The sequence below is a fragment of the Bos mutus genome, chromosome 2 (genome assembly GCF_027580195.1).
Source record: "Bos mutus isolate GX-2022 chromosome 2, NWIPB_WYAK_1.1, whole genome shotgun sequence".
Lineage (NCBI taxonomy): Eukaryota > Metazoa > Chordata > Mammalia > Artiodactyla > Bovidae > Bos > Bos mutus.
Genome location: NC_091618.1, coordinates 39,234,215 through 39,254,125, shown reverse-complemented (window position 1 = coordinate 39,254,125; position 19,911 = coordinate 39,234,215). Strand labels below are relative to the sequence as shown.

General features: G+C 37.2%; 1 protein-coding gene across 9 annotated transcripts in view; it reads left to right on the top strand.

Moving 5' to 3' along the window:
• PIKFYVE (phosphoinositide kinase, FYVE-type zinc finger containing) overlaps positions 1–19,911 on the top strand; it is an 80,299-nt gene that overhangs the window by 52,420 nt on the left and 7,968 nt on the right. For 8 of the 9 annotated variants that reach the window (XM_070387409.1, XM_070387416.1, XM_070387430.1 and 5 more), the window contains 13 exons: positions 1,442–1,620; positions 3,425–3,538; positions 3,997–4,105; positions 4,208–4,362; positions 5,510–5,600; positions 8,257–8,317; positions 9,854–9,991; positions 10,804–10,924; positions 12,242–12,337; positions 15,186–15,269; positions 16,005–16,102; positions 17,965–18,129; positions 19,502–19,561. In XM_070387409.1, coding sequence (XP_070243510.1) covers positions 1,442–1,620; positions 3,425–3,538; positions 3,997–4,105; positions 4,208–4,362; positions 5,510–5,600; positions 8,257–8,317; positions 9,854–9,991; positions 10,804–10,924; positions 12,242–12,337; positions 15,186–15,269; positions 16,005–16,102; positions 17,965–18,129; positions 19,502–19,561 — 1,471 coding nt within the window. The remainder of the gene's footprint in view (positions 1–1,441; positions 1,621–3,424; positions 3,539–3,996; positions 4,106–4,207; positions 4,363–5,509; positions 5,601–8,256; positions 8,318–9,853; positions 9,992–10,803; positions 10,925–12,241; positions 12,338–15,185; positions 15,270–16,004; positions 16,103–17,964; positions 18,130–19,501; positions 19,562–19,911) is intronic. The other variant, XM_070387438.1, reaches the window with a different exon arrangement.

The following is a 19,911-nucleotide window of genomic DNA, read 5'->3' as shown; positions in this document are numbered from 1 at the left end:
ACTGTATATTTTGTTTCCTCTCTGTGCTTTTCTATCTCTGGAGGAAATATTTGGTGCTAGTATTTTGTTTTTAATACATACTTTTTATTCAAATTGTTTGTAATGTGTATGTGCCGGATTTAACTTCATTGTTATATTAATTGGCTTATTTTGGAGTGTGTTTGGAATCACATACAGGAATTACAGACAAAATAATAGTGCAGCCTATTTCAATATTAGTGGTTGAGGAGGGCAAAGTCAAAGATAGATAGTCTTCAGTAGAAACATACATCTGTGAAATCATGTGTTGCAATAATTGGTCTTTATATGCTTGTTCTTCTAGGCCTTTAGTCATTGTTAGGCAGCTGGCAATATTTTGTTGTAGAATGTGTGAACTTTTGTAGATTGTCTACTGAAATAAGTAACTTAAATTTGATCTTTATATCTTGTATGTTTGGTATATACACATGATTGCAAAACAAAACTTCAGCCTTTGGGGTTATGCTAGAAAGGAAAAGGTAAACAGTTTTTGTTACACAGAAGTGAAAAATTTTATGTGTCACAAAAAAGTTACAACATATATGACCCAATATTAATATACTTACTATTAAACTTCTATAAGCCATAATAGAAATAATAGGCAAAGGGCATGAGAAAGCAATTTAATACAGATGGCCAGTAGACATGTGCAAATACATGTTACTCATTAGTAATAATAAAAGATGAATAAATAAAATAAGTGAAGTATGTTTTTATTTATTTTTTAAATAAGTCACATTTCAAAGATACATAATTCCTGACGTCAGTAAGAAAGTAGGGAAATGGATACTCTCAGATACTGGTGGTAATTGTGTCTCCAAATAGGTGTACTGGTTTATACAGTATGGCAGAAAGTATCAAAGACCAGATAAATGTTCATGCCCTTCTTTGACCTACCAATTTCCACTTTTATTAATTTATTGCAAGGAAATCGTTATGGATACTTACAAGTGTGTTTTATATACCCACATTGAAAAGTTCATCAAAATAATGAAAAGCTTGAAATGTTTTAAATGCCCACCAATAGGGATTGGTTAAACATGTCCGTATAATAGGATATTCTGCAGCTGTTAAAAATCAAGCTGCTTAAGAATATTCAATGTGGGAAAATATGATGTATTACTAATAATCAAGGTTATGAAGCTACAAGAAAGAGTTTTTATTTATAAACATCCTGGCTAAGGATATATGCTTTCATGTCTGGAAAGAAAGCAAATGTACTAGCATATTGATGGTGGTGGTAGGGTTACTGATGAGACAGTTTCCGTAGCCATCCCTCACCCCACCCACCTCCAAATATTTTTTTGTTTTTCTAGTTTTCTGCAGTCAGAATATACTAGGTTTGTACTAAAGAAGAAAATACATATATTTTTTAAAGAGATTCTCAGTATGTGATTAGATAACAATTTATGCTGAATTTCAGGTAACACCAGTTGTTGCTCTTTCCAATGAGTCTTGGTCCATGTCATTTGCAAAATACCTGGAACTTAGGTTTTATGGGCACCAGTACACCCGCAGAGCCAATGCTGAGCCATGTGGTCACTCCATCCACCACGATTATCACCAGTATTTCTCCTATAACCAGATGGTGGCGTCTTTCAGGTAAGAAGTCTGAGCAACCTTGTCACAGACACATACTCCCTGGAAGGCTTTGTAGCATTTCCACTGTTACTAGATTGAACTCACTTTTGGTGTGTGTTGTTCCCCACCCATCAGCCTTGCAAATGCAGGGCTGTACTCTGTGAAGAGCTTTCAGTGCTATTATTTATTTTATTCTTTAAGAAATGTGTTACTATTACCCTCACTTAGAGACCTTATAGCTACAAATAGAGCTAGCAAGTGATGGGGTCATGATATAAACTGGTAGATTTGCTATTGTAGGTGTGACTCTTAACCATTGCTTTTGCATCTGAGAGCTTGTCAGAATTTTTGCTAAGACATTACTTAGCATAAGGATAATTGGATAGAACTGGATAGAGCTGAAATCACTACTTCAAAGAATGGTTTTAAATGACTGAGAAACCCTTCAGAATATATCCAGAATCTAGGGACTTCTTGGTGGTCCAGGGGTTAAGAATCTGCCTGCCAACACAAGGGACATGAGTTTGATCTCTGGTCCAGGAGGATCTCATGCTGTGGAGCAACTAAGCCCCTGGGCCACAACTGCTGGGCCTGCCCCCTAGATGTGCTCTGCAACAAGGAAGCTATTGCAGTGAGAAGCCCACGCACAGCAGCAAAGACCCAGCATAGCCATATATATCCAGAATCTGAACATATCTCACCACCTTCAGCACTCCCCTTCTGAGCTGAATCTCTGTCGTCCTTCCCTAGATTATTGCAATAGTCTCAACCAGCTTCCCTTTAGCCTCGCCCTGCAGCACAGCAGTCAGAGTGGTCCTATTGTATGAAAATCAGCTTAGGCCACTCTTGTGCTCTGGAGCCTCCAGCGGTGTCTGTTTCACCCTGAGTGAAAGCCAGAGTCCATTTATGGGTCTCTAAGCCCCTCATACTCAGGCTTCTCACCCCTTCTCCTCTCCCCTTGCTCACCGTGTTTCAGCCTCGCTGGCCTCCAGGCTGGGCCTCAGTTATGCCAGGTAACCTCCTTCCTGGGAGCCTCTCATTGCTCTTCCATCTCTGTGCTGTCTGCTTCTAGACATTTGCTTATTTTTCCTTACTTTTTTCAGATCTTTGTTCAGATTTCACCTGCCCTGACTCCCTCTCACCCCTAGCACTCCTTGCTTCTTTTTCGCCCTTTATTTTGCTCTGTAGCACCTACTCTCTGGCATAAGGTATGTTTTAAGTATTTATTTTTATTTATTGCCCAAGTCTTGTTGTTCCTGAATCATGAGAGCAGGAATTTTGGCCCTTGCTCAGCACCTAAAACAGCATCTGACACATAATAAGTCCTCAGAAAATGTTTGTAATTGAACCTATATCCTTTTTCAAGCAAGAGCTATTAACCATGAACCTAGGGCCTAGGTTGGATATAGTGTTTACTAGACAACATGAACTTCAAGTGGAAAGGAAACTCATGAAGAATCCTTGGAAGCTGAGAAGGTAGTGAATACCTGTGTCCAAGCTAATTGTAGGAAGGAGTTCCTCTCTTCTTGAAGGTTTCTATCCCAGTCATTTGTTTTTAAAGCACACGAGGATGGCCTCAGGAGATAAATGATGATAGCACAATGCAGGGGAAAAACAACACAGAACAAAATCTTTTTAAAACTGGGAAGGATATTGGTAATGATTGAAAGTGGTCTTCAGTATTTTTGGTTTGCAAATGCCATTTTATAGAAACTTTAAGATCTCTTATGCCCATAAGACTTAGTTGGCTGTCATGATACACTTCTACTCAAAATATTAAAATATTTTTCACTTTTCTACTATTACTTGTATTTTCTCCTCTCAGTTATTCTCCCATTCGGCTTCTTGAAGTGTGTGTTCCACTTCCCAAAATATTCATTAAACGTCAAGTCCCACTAAAAGTGTCCCTTCTTCAGGATCTGAAGGACTTCTTTCAGAAGTAAGTTTCATTTTCTTTGATCATCTGTTTTTGTTTAGTACTGCCTGAAATCTGAACTACTTTAAATATCTTGTTTGTTCAGTCAGCTTTCTTTGAAAACAGAAATAACCTATTTTCCTAATTGTATTTTGTATATGTCTGATGTAAAAATGGGAAAATGTAGACAATACACCAAAGTATTAAAAAAGAAATCAGACCCTCCCAAGCATAACAACTGTTAAATTTTGATGTACATCCTTTCAGGTCTTTTTTGTTCTTCAAAATTATATGTGATTCTTAATTAGATAAGATATTAGTAAAGTTCTGTGTATATCTTTTTTCTACTTTTTAAAAAAAATTATTTTAATTGGAGGCTAATTACTTTACAATATTGTAGTGGTTTTGCCCATCTTTTTTCTACTTGTGTGAGATTAGACAGTTTGATTCTAACTTTTCTAAAGTGTTTAATGTTTGTTAAGAGTTTCACAGGTATATCTTGCTGTGGATGAAAGACTTGCGTCTTTGAAAACTGATACATTTAGCAAATCAAGAGAGGAAAAAATGGAAGATATCTTTGCACAAAAAGAGGTAATTCATTTTTCTGACAGAAACCCAGAAGTTAGTTGTGAACTTGTTAGAAGTTCCTTTTGGGTGCGTCTCAGATTGCTGGAGTGGTTTTTGTTCCCCTAGATGGAAGAAAGTGAGTTCAAGAGCTGGACTGAGAAGATGCAGGCACGGCTCCTGTCTTCCTCCATGGAGACCCCCCAGCAACTGCAGTCAGTCTTCGAGTCCCTCATCGCCAAGAAACAAAGCCTCTGTGAGGTGCTGCAAGCTTGGAATAACAGGTGTGACTCTGCAGTCAGGTGTTTCTTTCATATTATTGCAAAATGTGCTCTGCCATGATGTTTTTGATTTAAATATCCTTGTTAGTTGTGGATGTTGCCTTTTACTCTCAAGTTTAGGACGTTTTATTTTTATCGCTCCTACCACCCTCCACTTCTTTCATCCTTTAAAGTGCAGTTTGCAAAGATAAAAAAAAAAAAAAGAGAATAACCTTTGTTGCTGTTTCTAATATAGTATGTGTGCTGCTGCTGCTGCTGCTAAGTCGCTTCAGTCGTGTCCGACTCTGTGCGACCCCATAGACGGCAGCCCACCGGGCTCCACCGTCCCTGGGATTCTCCAGGCAAGAACACTGGAGTGGGTTGCCATTTCCTTCTCCAAATGCATGAAAGTGAAAAGTGAAAGTGAAGTCGCTCAGTCATGTCCGACTTGTAGCGACCCCATGGACTGCAGCCCACCAGGCTCCTCCATCCATGGGATTTTCCAGGCAAGAGTACTGGAGTGGGGTGCCATTGCCTTCTCCAGTATGTGTGCTAACTGAATCTAATTTATCTGTAATAGTAAACCATAGAGTAATTATTGGGTGTTAGGCCATGAGTTTCAACTGATTGTTTTGTGTATGTTATACCTGTATTTAAATATTTATTTGGGGAAATGTTTTCTTTTAATGCATATTGACAAGTTCACTTGGATTAGTATGGCATTTATTTATTAAGCACTTGGATGATGCTAGGCATTAAGTAAGGCACTGGATGGACATGCACTCTTTTATTTGATGTTGAGTCCCACATGTGTATATACTGGTTTCATTTTACAGAGGAAACTGTGGCTCTACGAGACTAAGGGATTTGCCCAAGTGATATAGCTGTTGATTTTCAGAGCTGGGCTTTGGGCCTTGGTCTGTTGGTGTCTCATTATAACTTGCTATTCTTTTCTAACCATAATCATATCAATAACAACTGATTAGTTGATTAGAAATAAAACAAAACTTACTCTTAGTTATTACAGCTGTAAAATCTATTGCATTTGAAATAGGAAAATTAATTTTTGTGGTTTCAAAGCTATAAGGAGAATATGTGTATGCATTATTCAGGATATTAGAAAGAAAACTATGTTCTTCTTTTCACTTTTCATTTTTTTCTTTAATTGTAGGCTGCAAGACCTTTTCCAACAAGAAAAGGGTAGGAAGCGGCCTTCAGTTCCTCCAAGTCCTGGAAGACTGAGACAAGGTGAAGAAAGCAAGGTAATGTTTTGTATTGGGGCCTTCATTGTGATAAATAGAATTAATTTCTCTTATACCACTTAGAAGTGGTAGTTTAATACATACTTTATTGATAATGTTAGCGTTTTTAATTTTGAAGCAGTCAGGTTTCTTGGTATGACCTGGATTAATTTTTTTTATCTTTGCCTGAAATAAAATACATTATAATTCATTTATTTGAAATACTTATCAAAAGCTGCTGTGTACTGGCATCATTGAGGATAGCATCACAGAGGCAATAGGTGCTGTAAAGGAGAAGGTGTGGACGCACTGGGTGTATGCTGCTGCCGCTGCTAAGTCGCTTCAGTCGTGTCCGACTCTGTGCGACCCCATAGACGGCAGCCCACGAGGCTCCCCCATCCCTGGGATTCTCCAGGCAAGAACACTGGAGTGGGTTGCCATTTCCTTCTCCAATGCATGAAAGTGAAAAGTGAAAGGGAAGTCGCTCAGTCGTGTCTGACTCTTAGCGACCCAGTGTACTGCATAACAGAGTCCTATTTTACTATGAGTTTTGGGTGTTCTTTGTGCTTAGTGGGAAGTTTTTCTTAAGAGGTCGCACCAGTTCTATATGTTGATTTAATAGTTCTATATGTTGATTTAATTAACCTTTCCTAACTGTATTAGTTTTCTCTTGCTGTATAACACCTTACCCCAAACTTAGTGACCTAAAACATAAATCTGTTATCTCACAGTGTGTCAGGACTCTGGCAGAGTATATGGCTGGGTTCTTTGCTCGATCTCACGGCTGAGATGAAGGTTTGGATGGGGTGATTATTTGAGGCTCAGGATCTTTTCCCAGGCTCATCTAGGTTGTTGGCAGAGTTCAATTCTAGTGGTTATAGGACTGAGGTCCCCCTTTCGTTGCTGGCATTTGACTAGAGGCAAATCTCAACTCCTCAAGGCTGCCTGATTCCTTGCAGGTGGCCCATTTCATCTTCAGAGCCTACAGCAGTGGATTGAATCCTTCTCATGCTTTAAATCTCTTGAGTTCTTCTGTGTCTAACCTCTGGACACAGATTTAAAGGATGCGTGATTAGGTCAGGCCCACCTGCTTAATTTCCCTAGTTTAAGGCTAACTGATTTGTGATCTTACATACATGGTAGAATCCCTTCACGACAGCATCTGGATTCATGTTTGATTGAAGGTATGTGTGCTGTGTGTGTGTGTGTGTCTCAGGGTGCGCAGTTCTTTGGTATCATCACTAAATTCTGCCACTGTGCTAACCATGAACAGGTGAATTAATGTCAGTATATTTTAAGGACTTAATATTCTGATACCATGAGGGCTTTTGAGGGAATGTTTCTTTTTGTACAAGTGTATAGTACTTATAGCAGAGTATTTTCATGGAATGATGGGTCCAAGTGCCTTAGATCTTTGTATTGTTTAGGAACACTGTGTCAATGAATTCTCCTTTTTGTCTCATAAATAACTGTGTAGGAATCACTTTTCCTTAAAGTTTGAGTGAGAGTAAGAATTATGAAGATGATTTATTAGTATTTTCAAGTAGTCTGGGACCGTTAATGGCTCTCACACACTGCTAGAGGCCTTTCTGTTTGCCTACTGATGAAACTGCGAAGCTAGTGCTGTAAGACATGGAATTGAAAATACAAAGTCAGTTAATGGATGATTTTCTTTTTGAAAGATTGAAAGTTGATTTGAAAATCTGTAGCACTGCCTTTGTGTTTATATTCATTCATCTGATAAATACTTATTGAGTGCTTTTAGACACTGTTCTGAGTGCAGGGCTTTCAGGGTTCACAAACGTGAACACAAAAGTTCACATTTGTGGATGAAGGCCATAGTTACTGTTCCCATGGAACGTTTGTTTATGAGACTGACAATAAACAGATGAACCAATAAACATTTAAAAAACAAGTGGAAACAAAGCTGTGAGGAAAAAATTAATGAGAAATGGAGAGTAATGCCAAGGGAGTTGGTGATGATGAGTTATTTTATATAGGATGACCAGGGCAGTTACTGCTAGGGTGAGCAAATCAAAGGACATTGTAAGTAGCAGTGTAAGAAATGACTTTTAACGACATTATACACAGGGCTGACAGTCATTTAAATATATATTTTATCAATGGATTATGGGACTTGAGAAAATCCAATGGATAATAAAGGTTGCTGGGCTTAATGGATAATCATAAGTAGTTGCTGGATATTTTAATGGGTCTGTGAGCTACTGTGTAGAACAGAATTCTCAAAATGTAGTTCAAGGACGCTGGAGGTCCTCGACCCTTTTAAGGGCTCTGAGAGATTTCCCTTTTTCAACTGCATAACTGTGTGAGCCTAGATCATCTTTATAAGTTCAGTCATAATAATATAGCTCAACAGATTAAATGCAGAAGTAGAGAGGAATTTAACTGTCTTCTATTAAAAGAAGACTTTAATGTCTTCTAGACATTGAAATATTTGTAAAAGCATAAAACAATGTCACTTTTTTACCAATTAAAAAAAAAATCTGTTTTTAATTAAAATGTATTGTTTATAGTAATATGTAATGGGTTTATTATTTTTAAGTGAATCAATATCAATAATTCTTAAGAGGTTGAAAGCGTAAGATTTACTTTGTTAAAATTTTTTTTAGTGTGATTTCAACATTTCCTTAAGAACAGAATATTTCCTTCTCTACAGATAAGTGCAGTGGATGCATCTCCACGGAATGCTTCTCCAGGACTTCCAAATGGAGAAAAAGGTTGGTCCTTGAGTCTGGTGATCACCTGCCATTGAATTTAAAGACGTTTCTTAGTCTAGAAGTTGTTTAAACACTAAATTTTGAGAATTTTTTCTGATGCAGTCGGTCAAAGACATTTTTTTCCTTGCTGTAAAACATTTGTAAGCAGTCTCAGTTTAAGATTATTGTAAAATGCATTGCCTAAGTTAGGATAGAGAAATAGATGATCAATAGTGAAGTGAGTGAAAGTTGCTCAGTCGTGTCTGACTCTTTGCAGCCCCATGGACTATACAGTCCATGGAATTCTCTAGGCCAGAATATTGGAGTGGGTAGCCTTTCCATTCTCCAGGGCTTGCTCAACCCAGGAATCAAACCCAGGTCTCCCTCATTGCAGGCAGATTCTTTACCAGCTAAGCCACCAGGAAAGCCCAAGAATACTGGAGTGGGTAGCCTATCCATTCTCCAGTGGATCTTCCCAACCCAGGAATTGAACTGGGGTGTCCTGCATTGCAGGCAGATTCTTTACCAGCTGAGCTACCAGAAAAGCCAGATGATCAATAGAGAAGGCTGCTTTTTAGGGGAAGAACAGAAAGATGAAACTGAATTTCTCTCTTAATTGTGTTACAGTTAAGTCCCTGGTTTCGTAGAAAAAAAAAATCAGACAAAGCTTAGTTGATATTTTTGTATCGCTAAAATCTTTTCTTGACTTAAGCCTGTTTTTCATCGATATTTCATTGAATAACTTGGTGCCACTCTAGGGAATTGGAAGGAAAATTTACTTAGACTATCTTGGTAGAATAGAAACTCAACTTGGAATTCTTGGCATTTTTCTATTATAATTAAGTGAATTTCCCCCTTGAGAATAAACGTAATTTTTTCCCCCTCAGTAGTGTCATAATTTCATTCCTTATTAAATTGAATGAGCAAAATATTTAAGTAGGCATTGTGAAGTGAAAGTCACTCAGTCGTGTCTGACTCTTTGTGACCCCATGGGCTGAAATAAAAACTTCATGGAATTCTCCAGGCCAGAAGACTGGAGTATGTAGCCATTCCCTTCTCCAGGGGATCTTCCCAACCCAGGGATTGAACCCAGGTAGCCTGCATTGCAGGCAGATTCTTTACCAGCTGAGCCATCAAGGAAGCCCAAGAATACTAGAATGTGTAGCCTATCTCTTCTCCAGTGAATCTTCCCAACCCAGGAATCAAACTGGGGTCTCCTGCATTGTAGGCAGATTCTTTACCAGCTGAGCAACTAGGGAAGCCCAGGCATTATGGTCTGGTGCAAAGAATATTGGGGTGGTACTAGACTTGGTTGCCAGTCATACTGCTGTCACTAAGATCTGATTGTGGTCGTCATATAACCTGTCTGGATTTTTGTGTCCATTTTTAAAATTTCTGAAATTCATTTGTGAAATGACCTATGTAACTTTATTTAAGAAGCTAAAATTCTTTGGTTTATGAAGTAGAAAAAGGTTTTGGCCTTTTGAAAATATTGTTATTAGGTAGAAATGGACATAATGTTTTAAAGTGACTCATTTGCACGGTGTTTTTCTTTAGAGGACCGCTTCTTAGCCACCCTGTCCAGTCAGAGCTCCACCAGTTCCCCCCATCTCCAGCTGCCTACTTCTCCTGAAGGCGTGCCTGAGCAGGTCATGGGAGGGCCCCCAGAACTCGATACTGCCAGCAGTTCTGAAGGTACAGGTCAAGTCACTATTTCTGTACTTCATCCAGTAAAGACAAACACTCTTGAATACTGGGGCACAATGCTTTCTTATCCCTTGGGATTTAAAATTTGTACCGTTGAAAGTGCTCTTTTAGATGTAGCTTTTTACCATATCCCTTCAGTTGCACTGCTTGACATGTGACTGTCTCAGTAACAAAATGCTATTCAGCTTTATCTACTTTCTGGGGATATTATTAATATTTTCTTAAGTCTCATAAAGCACACGATTGTTCCCTTATAAGAAAGAAAGAAAATTTCAACCATTTCTCCAACGACAAACATTTGTTTCGCCAATAATAGATGTATGCCTTTTCCCTCTCTTGCCTTGCTTTCTGTTTAAGCACCAACTACTTAATTATAGTGTAAACTTTAAACATAACTTTTAAATTGCAATTAAGCTCAAATATAATAGCCACAGTGCTCATAACTGAGTTGAAGTGGCAACAGGAACAGCTGGGACTGAGTTCATGCATGCTTGGCCAGTAATTTCACCACGGCTGCTGCCTGGCCCCTTGAGGGTAAGAGGCTGTTGATTGCAGGATGATCTCAACTTCAAACATGTTGAAATGTAAAAAAAACAAGCCCCTTGGGGTCAGAGCTGTGTATGCTTCACGGTTGCTTCCTGTTAGATAGTCATTATTCCTAGATCAAAAATTTTACACCATAATTGGTAATTACGGTGTGCCCATGTCTGTGTTCCAAAAAGGAAAAGAAATATAGTTGACACTTTATACTTTTACTCTTCCTGAATATTAATATATAAGTAGAATATTTTTCATTCTAGATGTATTTGATGGACATTTGCTGGGATCTACAGACAGCCAGGTGAAGGAAAAATCAACCATGAAAGCCATCTTTGCAAATTTGCTTCCAGGAAATAGCTATAACCCTATTCCATTTCCTTTGTAAGTATTATATAAGCCAGTGGCTGTTGGGTGGTTTTATTTTCACTTCATTTTAAAGATTTCTCTATGGATATACTCTCCATTAACTTTATATACGTATTTCTCAATCCAAAATTATCCTCCATTACCATAAAAGAGATGTCTTTTTGTATAATTTACTTTGTGGAACATGTAGTCTTTATATATTAACAGTAGATAAATAGATTAATAAAGAATTGCTTATATCTATATATACATTTTAAAAGATATACTGCTCCATTGAGGGCAGGAGGGGAAGGGGATGACAAAGGATGACATGGTTGGATAGCATCACTGACTCAATGGACTTGAGTTTGAGCAAACTCCAGGAGATAGTAAAGGACAGGGGAGCCTGGAAGGCTGCAGTTCATGGGGTTGCAAAAAGTCAAACATGACTTAGCGATTGAATAACAACAACAATTGATCTCATGATCATAAAAACATATTGCTGATTGTATATGAGGGTATTACTGACCCAGTACTTTACTGGGACATGGTGTGTTTCTAACAGTGGTGATGAATTGCAATGGCCCTTGCAAGGTTTTGTGTGATCTTGTGTGTACAAGGTTCTCTCATAGTGGGGGAAAAACGTAGGCTGGCTGTGAGGGTTTTTCTTCCATTGGTTGACATGTCTGGCTATCAGCTGATGATGCTTGCTCCTGTGAAACAGATGTATGTTAATATGGATTTTGTTCTCAATTGACTTCTGTATTTAATTATTCAGTTAATGTTTAAACTTACAGAGTGGCAGCTTTAGTGCCTCAGGATGTAGAGAAAGATCAGTAAGGGAAATTCCTGCTCTCAGGAGCTCATGTCTTGAGCTGTGTGTTCTGTGGTATAAATGTGTAAAAGGCCTCTGTTTTCTCTGCTTCAGACTTGAATAGTTTATGTCATTTACTGCTGGACTAGTGGTACATTTCCACAGTTTCCAAAAGACTTTTCTTTCAAACTTACAGTAGAACAAAATCTCTTAAACTTCTGCTATTCATTGTAAATACCTTTTGAGATAAATATGGCCCAACATTTTGCCAACGTGGAAAACTTTGTTTGATGATTCCAGGACCCTCTGATTTGAAAAACAGTTCTGATAATTTTCAGTTGCCTTTAAAAACTTTCTGTTGATCTGTTTTCCTTGGCTGTTTGTTCCAGTTCTGCATACATTTTGGCTTAATTATGTTCATGTAATTATGCATTATTTAGTTAACTTAAAATTGTCCTGAGATTTACTTGTAATTGTGCTAATGGGTTGTATATGTGATTTTCTGCTAATTTTGTTCTGATTTACGTGTTTTTGAACAGCGATCCAGATAAACACTACTTAATGTATGAACATGAACGAGTGCCCATTGCAGTCTGTGAGAAGGAGCCCAGCTCCATCATTGCTTTTGCTCTCAGGTACTATAGGGCTTTTTCACCTGTGTTCGTATTTTCATATTTTATGTGAATTTATTTATTAATTGCTGTATTGTTGAGCTCTGTTACATAGAGTAGAGCAAAATATAAGTAAATGTAAAGTAGTAAATATAAGTAGAGAATATATATCCTTTGGGTGCGACAGTTTATTCTTTTTGTATCTGGTAATGTACTGTTTACCCAAGTATTAACAGGATGATTCTTAAGCAAGCTTCTAATAAGTTAACTAGGCAAGTTATTTGCTAATTCTTATATCCTCTGTCCATTCTCTATATTATAATACGTGTCCATTGTATCCTTTCCTTTGGTTTATATATTGATATAATACTTGGAACATAGCTGCCTTTAATCCTCTGAATATCTTTTTTGTGTTTTTCATTTATTTCCTTCTTGCTTCCCACACATAGAAGGTCAAGTTTCCCTAGAGTAATGCTGTTCCTAGGCCTTAATTCATTTACATGCCACAATTATGTGTCTTAAAGAAGGGCCCCTGTTTAGAAATTTTTATATATCGTGTCTAAAATAACAAAGCTTTTTAATATTAATGATGTCTTGGCAGTGATAGTACCTAGTTTAAGTAGAATCTAAGATGTTTAATAAAAATTTTTTTCCCTATTGAAAGACATTGAAATTAAAATTTTATTTTTATTATTGGTTACAAGTTGTCCATTTATTCAACAAATATTTGAATGTTGCAATGTGTGGTATACTAGGTACTGGGTATAAGGGGTAAACAAGATAGATTTATAGACTTCAGCATTTATAGAGTTTAGAGTTACTATTTGGACAATAAGGAGTTTTTTCCTTTAGAAGATTCCATATGATACATTTTTTTATCATTGCCTTTTGATGTTCATGAAGTTTTTGCTTCTCATTTTATTGGTTAGTCAACTGGAAAAGGTCAGTTTTCATTCCAATCCCTAAGGCAATGCCAAAGAATGCTCAAACTACCGCCCAATTGCACTCATCTCAAATACTAGTAAAGTGATGCTTAAAATTCTCCAAGCCAGGCTTCAGCAATACATGAACCGTGAACTTCCAGATATTTAGAAAAGGCAGAAGAACCAGAGATCAAATTGCCAACATTTGCTGGATCATCGAAAAAGCAAGAGAGTTCCAGAAAAACATCTATTTCTGCTTTATTGACTATGCCAAAGCCTTTGACTGTGTGGATCACAATAAACTGTGGAAAATTCTGAAAGAGATGGGAATACCAGACCATCTGACCTGCCTCTTGAGAAATATGTATACAGGTCAGGAAGCAACAATTAGAACTGGACATGAAACAACAGACTGGTTCCAAATAGGAAAAGGAATACGTCAAGGCTGTATATTGTCACCCTGCTTATTTAACTTCCATGCAGAGTACATCATGAGAAACGCTGGGCTGGAGGATGCACAAGCTAGAATCAGGATTGCCAGGAGAAATATCAATAACCTCAGATATGCAGGTGACACCACCTTTATGGCAAAAAGTGAAGAAGAACTAAAGAGACTCTTGATGAAAGTGAAAGAGGAGAGTGACAAAGTTGGCTTAAAGCTCAACATTCAGAAAACTAAGATCATGGCATCTGGTCCCATCACTTCATGGCAAATAGATGGGGAAACAGTGTCAGACTTTATTTTTCTGGGCTCCAAAATCACTGCAGATGGTGATTTGAGCCATGAAATTAAAAGACGCTTACTCTTTGGAAGTAAAGTTATGACCAACCTAGACAGGATATTAAAAAGGAGAGGCATTACTTTGCCAACAAAGGTCTGTCTAGTCAAGGCTATGGTTTTTCCATTGGTAATGTATGGATGTGAGAGTTGGACTATAAAGAAAGCTGAACACCGAAGAATTGATGCCTTTGAACTGTGGTATTGGAGAAGACTCTTGAGAGTCCCTTGGACTGCAAGGAGACCCAACCAGTCCATCCTAAAGGAGACTAGTCCTGGGTGTTCATTGGAAGGACTGATGCTGAGGCTGAAACTCCAATACTTTGGCCATCTCATGTGAAGAGCTGATTCACTGGAAAAGACTCTGATGCTGGGAGGGATTGGGGGCAGTAGGAGAAGGGGACAACAGAGGATGAGATGGTTGGATGGCATCACCAACTCAATGGACATGGGTTTGGGTGGACTCTGGGAGTTGGTGATGGACAGGGAGGCCTGGCATGCTGGGGTTCACGGGGTTGTAAAGAGTTGGACACGACTGAACAACTGAACTGAACATACTACATGAATAGCTAAGAAAGGCAGGAAAGTCAATGAAAAAAATATGTGTTTTTTACTATTAGGAAGCAGATTTTCTAGTTGACGTCACCTTTTTCTAATATCTTGGAAAAATAATACATGTTCACATCTGATTTATCTAAACCAGGGTTCCCAGGCTGCTAGTTGGATTTTGTTGGACAGTGCAACCTTAAAAAAAAAATGTTTTTTTCTTAAAGTTTAGCACTTTTAAGTTGAAAAGCACTCTCAAGTCCCTTTCCTCCCTATTACACTAAATGGTGAAGTTTCATGCTTTTCAATTAGCTGTTCAACCCTGAAGGCATTTGATCTAAATGTTAGTATGGAGGCCTTCACAATCATTGTTTAGGATATTGAGTCTGGCTGGTGTGTTGGATTATATTTTGTATTATTTTTTGGTGTACATATTGACTTTCTTCATGAAGTTTCTACTTGATAATTTTTGTTATTTAACTCTAATGTTATTTGTCTAAGTACATTAGATGTAGATGCTTATAATGTTTGTGTTTCTATAATGCAAAGCTTATTCTAAAGCATATGATTTACTTTAAAAGAAGACCTTAATGTTTAACATATTTCAACCTGTTTCCATCCTAAGTTGTAAAGAATACCGGAATGCCTTAGAGGAATTGTCCAAAGCCACTCAGCGGAACAGTGCTGAAGAAGGGCTTCCAACAAACAGGTGATACGTGATTGAGGAAAATTTATTTTAATTGAACTATATCATTTTCTAGGTGTTCGTATTTCAGTTTTATTACAGCTTATTGTTGATGTAAAAGTTTCTAGAGTTTAATCAGTGGCACTCATTTTTTAGCCAGTAATTGACAGAACAAAATTCAGGTATAGCAAAAGACCTTAAAAAGTCTGCTAGGTTACAGTTTTCTTATAATTGTCATAGAAGTTCAAAGTGTATTGCATATTTACATTTTTAAGTTTTTAAGTTCTCTTTGCTGTGAAAATTAATTTCTGAAATTGGTAAACTACTGCCTAGCTTTGTACTTTAAATAATTTAAGAATTTTCCATAATAATTAAAGATCTTAACAGCTAAAAAACAAAGCAAACCTCTGCCAAACCAGCTCTTTTAAGTATTTTTGGTATTTTAGGTATTTGAGACAGAAATTGTCATAATTGTCACCATTGACTTATGGGTGCTATAATATAGCTCTGATAGACCTGAGAAAAATATTTTAAGACCCTGTATTCTTATAGCTTTAACATTTTTCTTTTTCTTAAAAGTCTAGTATACATTTCAAGACTTTTTCTTCCATGCTAACCTGTGTTTATATAAATTATGAACCAGATTTCTGATATTGTGGGTGGGGTTAGGTGGGAAGTAGATTAATATAGGAATTAGAGTACTTGTTATTTTGTGTCTGAATCATATAAAACCAACTTTTCTTCTGTTTCTCATTTTAGTACTTTAGACAGCAGACCAAAGAGTAGCAGCCCAATTAGACTACCTGAGATCAGTGGAGGACAGACAAACCGTGCGGTAGAAGCAGAACCACAGCCAAGTAAGATTACAGATGGAGAAGTACTTTTGTTTGTAATTGTGGTTTGAAGAAGAAAACACGTTAAATAAGAAATGCCATCTGGCAAGGATTTATTGTTTCTGATCTTTGAACTATAATATGGATGTAAAATTTTTATATATTTTCTTTTGTGTATATTTCACTTTTCTTTGATTTTTAAGTTTTTGAGTTTGAAATGCCTAGAAGCGTTTCATGCAAAAAGAAGGTCCATGCAAAAAAGAAGCAGGATCGGCCTTCTTGTCTAGAGCTTTCAGTTTAAAGCATGCAACATAAGAAATATAGTATCAGTTTTTTTGTTTGTTTGTTTGTTTTTGCAGCATTGTTGGCATTGTGAAAAGAACTTTTCATGTCTTATCTTCTTTAATTCCCACAATAACCCCATATTTGACATATCTCCATTTTTCAGAAAGTAAGTTAAGACTTAGATTAAGCACTTTGCTCAAGGTTACACAGGTAGTGGGGAGCAGAGATTTGCAGTTGTGTTTCTTTGACTTTGTCAGTTAGGAATATTCCCTACAAGTAACAGAAAACCCAGTTGGTGATGGGCAGGGGAGCCTGGCATGCTCCAGTCCATAGGGTTGCAAAGAGTGGGACACAACTGAGTGACTAAACTGAAAAGAAAACTCAAATCTACTGGGGCTTAAACAAAGGACAGTTTATTTTTTTAAAATAGCAACGTCTGCAGATGCGCAGTTGCTGGCATTGGTTCAGCTACTTGGCTTTGTCATGACAACATAAGGGTTAGTTTCTCTTTGATTTCTCTTAAATTTTATTCATGGTCAGAGATGTCCCACTCTAATGTCTGCATTTGAGGCAGAAGGAAGGGAAGTATAAGCTTCTGCTCTTGTCTTTTATTAGGAAATTCCCTTTCCTTTTCAGTCTCATTGGTTAGAACTGAGTCTCATGGCCACCCTTTCCTGCAAAGGAGACTGAGAAAGTGGTGAGCATCATTGTCCTGGCTAGTTTATACAAATCATGATTCTTTTCCTGGGACTCCGCATGCTGCTGCCCTAAAGAAAATTGGAGCTCTGTTAGCAAGGAGCAAGGTGGGATTGGGTATTGAGGAGAATGTGATAGTGTCTGCCACTCTAAGTAAGCACTTATTGATTGAGATTTAGTGTGGATTTTGTTAATGGTAAATGTACAAAGGGCTTCCGTGATAGCTCAGTTGGTAAAGAATCCGCCTGCAATGCGGGAGACCTCGGTTAGATCCCTGGCTTGGGAAGATCCCTTGGAGGAGGGAAAGACTACCCCCAAATTAGGATCATATGTATTAATGATATGATGAAGCTCAAAAGGAAGAATAAAAGTATAGAGCAAGCTTTAGTGATATCTTTGGTCATCCTATACTACTTATTTTTGAAAAATGCTAAAACTCAAATTATATATTTTGCTGTGTTAAAATATAGGAACACAGATGATATAAATATGTTACTTTTAACTTTGAATCCTCGTAGCTTGGAATACTGTTCTGTGTTAGTTTAATGAGCTGTACTGTAATACTATAAGAATGTAGCCCTATCTTAAACTTGTTGCTTAAGATACTATGACAGCCTTGGAAAGAAAATTTTTAAAGTCTTTCTCTATATTTAATAATTTCTCACATTTTGATATGTAGCTATCTGAACATTGCTTTTCTTCTGTTCTTGATAATAAGAGTGCTTGATTGCCCCCTAAAGCCCCCATAAACCATATGGAAAAATAATCTGTGCAAATGAATCCATCAGTGTTACTCTTATTTATTACTTTGATATAATGGTTACTGCTTACACAGGAATGAATTTTAAATTTTTAGTTTTCTACGTGCAGTGACCTGTACTTAATATGTTACCTCTTATTTTTAGCCAAAAAGGCTTCTGGAATGTTGTCCTTCTTCCGAGGGACAGCAGGGAAAAGCCCTGACCTCTCTTCCCAGAAGAGAGAGACCTTACGTGGAGCAGATAGTGCTTACTACCAAGTGGGGCAGACGGGCAAGGAGGGGACGGAGAATCAAGGCATTGAGCCTCAAGGTGTGTTGAAGGAGACCAAATGTGCTTGTTTTAGGCTTCAGTTTACTTACTTCAGTTGGTTATGTTCCTTACAGCTTTAAGTAGATACTTCTACTGCAGAAATCAGGGCCTTCCTGCTCTTCTCACACTGTGGTGGGGTAGGGTGGGAAAAGCCTGGTGCTGGGAGAATCCAGCTGGTTTCAGGTATCACTGTTCTCACTTACCGAGTAGAGGAATCAGAAATCCTTACTTGCTGTACCAATAATGGAAAAGCAGTGTCTTCCAAGGACTAAGTGAGGACTAAGTGACATTAGGCATCTGTCTCACTGTGTAGCTCACAGTGTATGTTCAAATGAGGTCATCCCATTGCCCTCTCAGACATCCCCTTTCTTCTCCAGTCTCTGTAAGGTGGAAGCTACTGATACCCACCTTCATTTAGGTATTTAAAAAAATACATCTACCTGATGGTGTTTGAATACAGGGTTAGACCAGGAGTCAGATAACTAAGCTGACCTGTCTTTGTAAATAAAGTTGTGGTGGAACACACACACCCTCCCTTTCATTTACTTACTGTCTGCTGCTTTCCCATTATATTGGCAAGTTGAGTAGTGGCAACTGAGTAAAATACTTACCATCTGGCCCTTTAGAGGAGTAGTTTGGCAACCCCTGGGTTACAGCATGAATTAGTAGTTTAAGAAATAGAAATTGCATGATACGTTTTCATTAATAATTAACATCTGTGTTTAGTATTCTATAGGCTGTGATCCTTAGAAGGCATTGATGCTTTGAAAAAAATAATTTTGAAATGGGAAACTTAGAGGATGACTTGTTCTTCTAGATGTTAAAATGTATTACAACTCTATAGTAATTAGAGTTAAAACATATTACAACTCCACAATAATTGTCTGGCAGTAAGTTTGCCAGACACATTAGTCAAATAAGAAAAACAAAACAGCTCTGAAGTAGATATTAGTATATTTTCTATAGTGTACATATATCTCAGTATATGATAAAGCATCTCAGAATATTGGGAAAGCATTACTCTATACACAGGGAAAACTGGTCATAAACTTTGGTAAAATAGCCACAGAAAGTCTTGATGTTAGAATTGAGTAAGTTTATTGCTATCATAGGGATTATTTAACTATAAGAAAAATTATTCTTCAATCTGAATTCTCTGATTTTTAATCTAAAATTGATCTTTCAAAACGTACATACATTTTTATTGTAATAATTTACAGTTAATTGTATGCATGATGCTTGTTTGAGCGTGGCTTGACTAGGATAATACTAACTGACTTAGTTTTTAGTTTATATCAGGGAAAAAGAATACACAAAATGAACTGATAACTGCCTAAAACTTTGGCTCTACTAATGATGTTAAATCTTTTAGATGAAGTAGATGGAGGAGATACACAGAAGAAACAACTTACAAATCCTCATGTGGAGCTTCGTAAGTATGAGATAAATCTCTGGTTTGGGCACCCAGGACTATAATTGAACAAACTCCATTATTTGAAGCTCCTAGCTTCACACTAGATAAATATCCTATCTCTTGAAATGAATACTAAGTCTTTGTGCTGATGAGCATTTGTTTCATCTAGATTTAGTTTATAAACTTTACATTATTTAATTTAAAAGGAAATTATTTGTAAATTTAATTTAATTTATAAATTTTAATTTAATTAGATGTCTAAGGTTTAAATAATTTGTTCTTGTATAATTTAGAGCCACAGTACCTTACCAAGGCATCTGGAATTGTGTGTACATGTTTTGTTACCCAGAATAGTAACACAGTGAAAT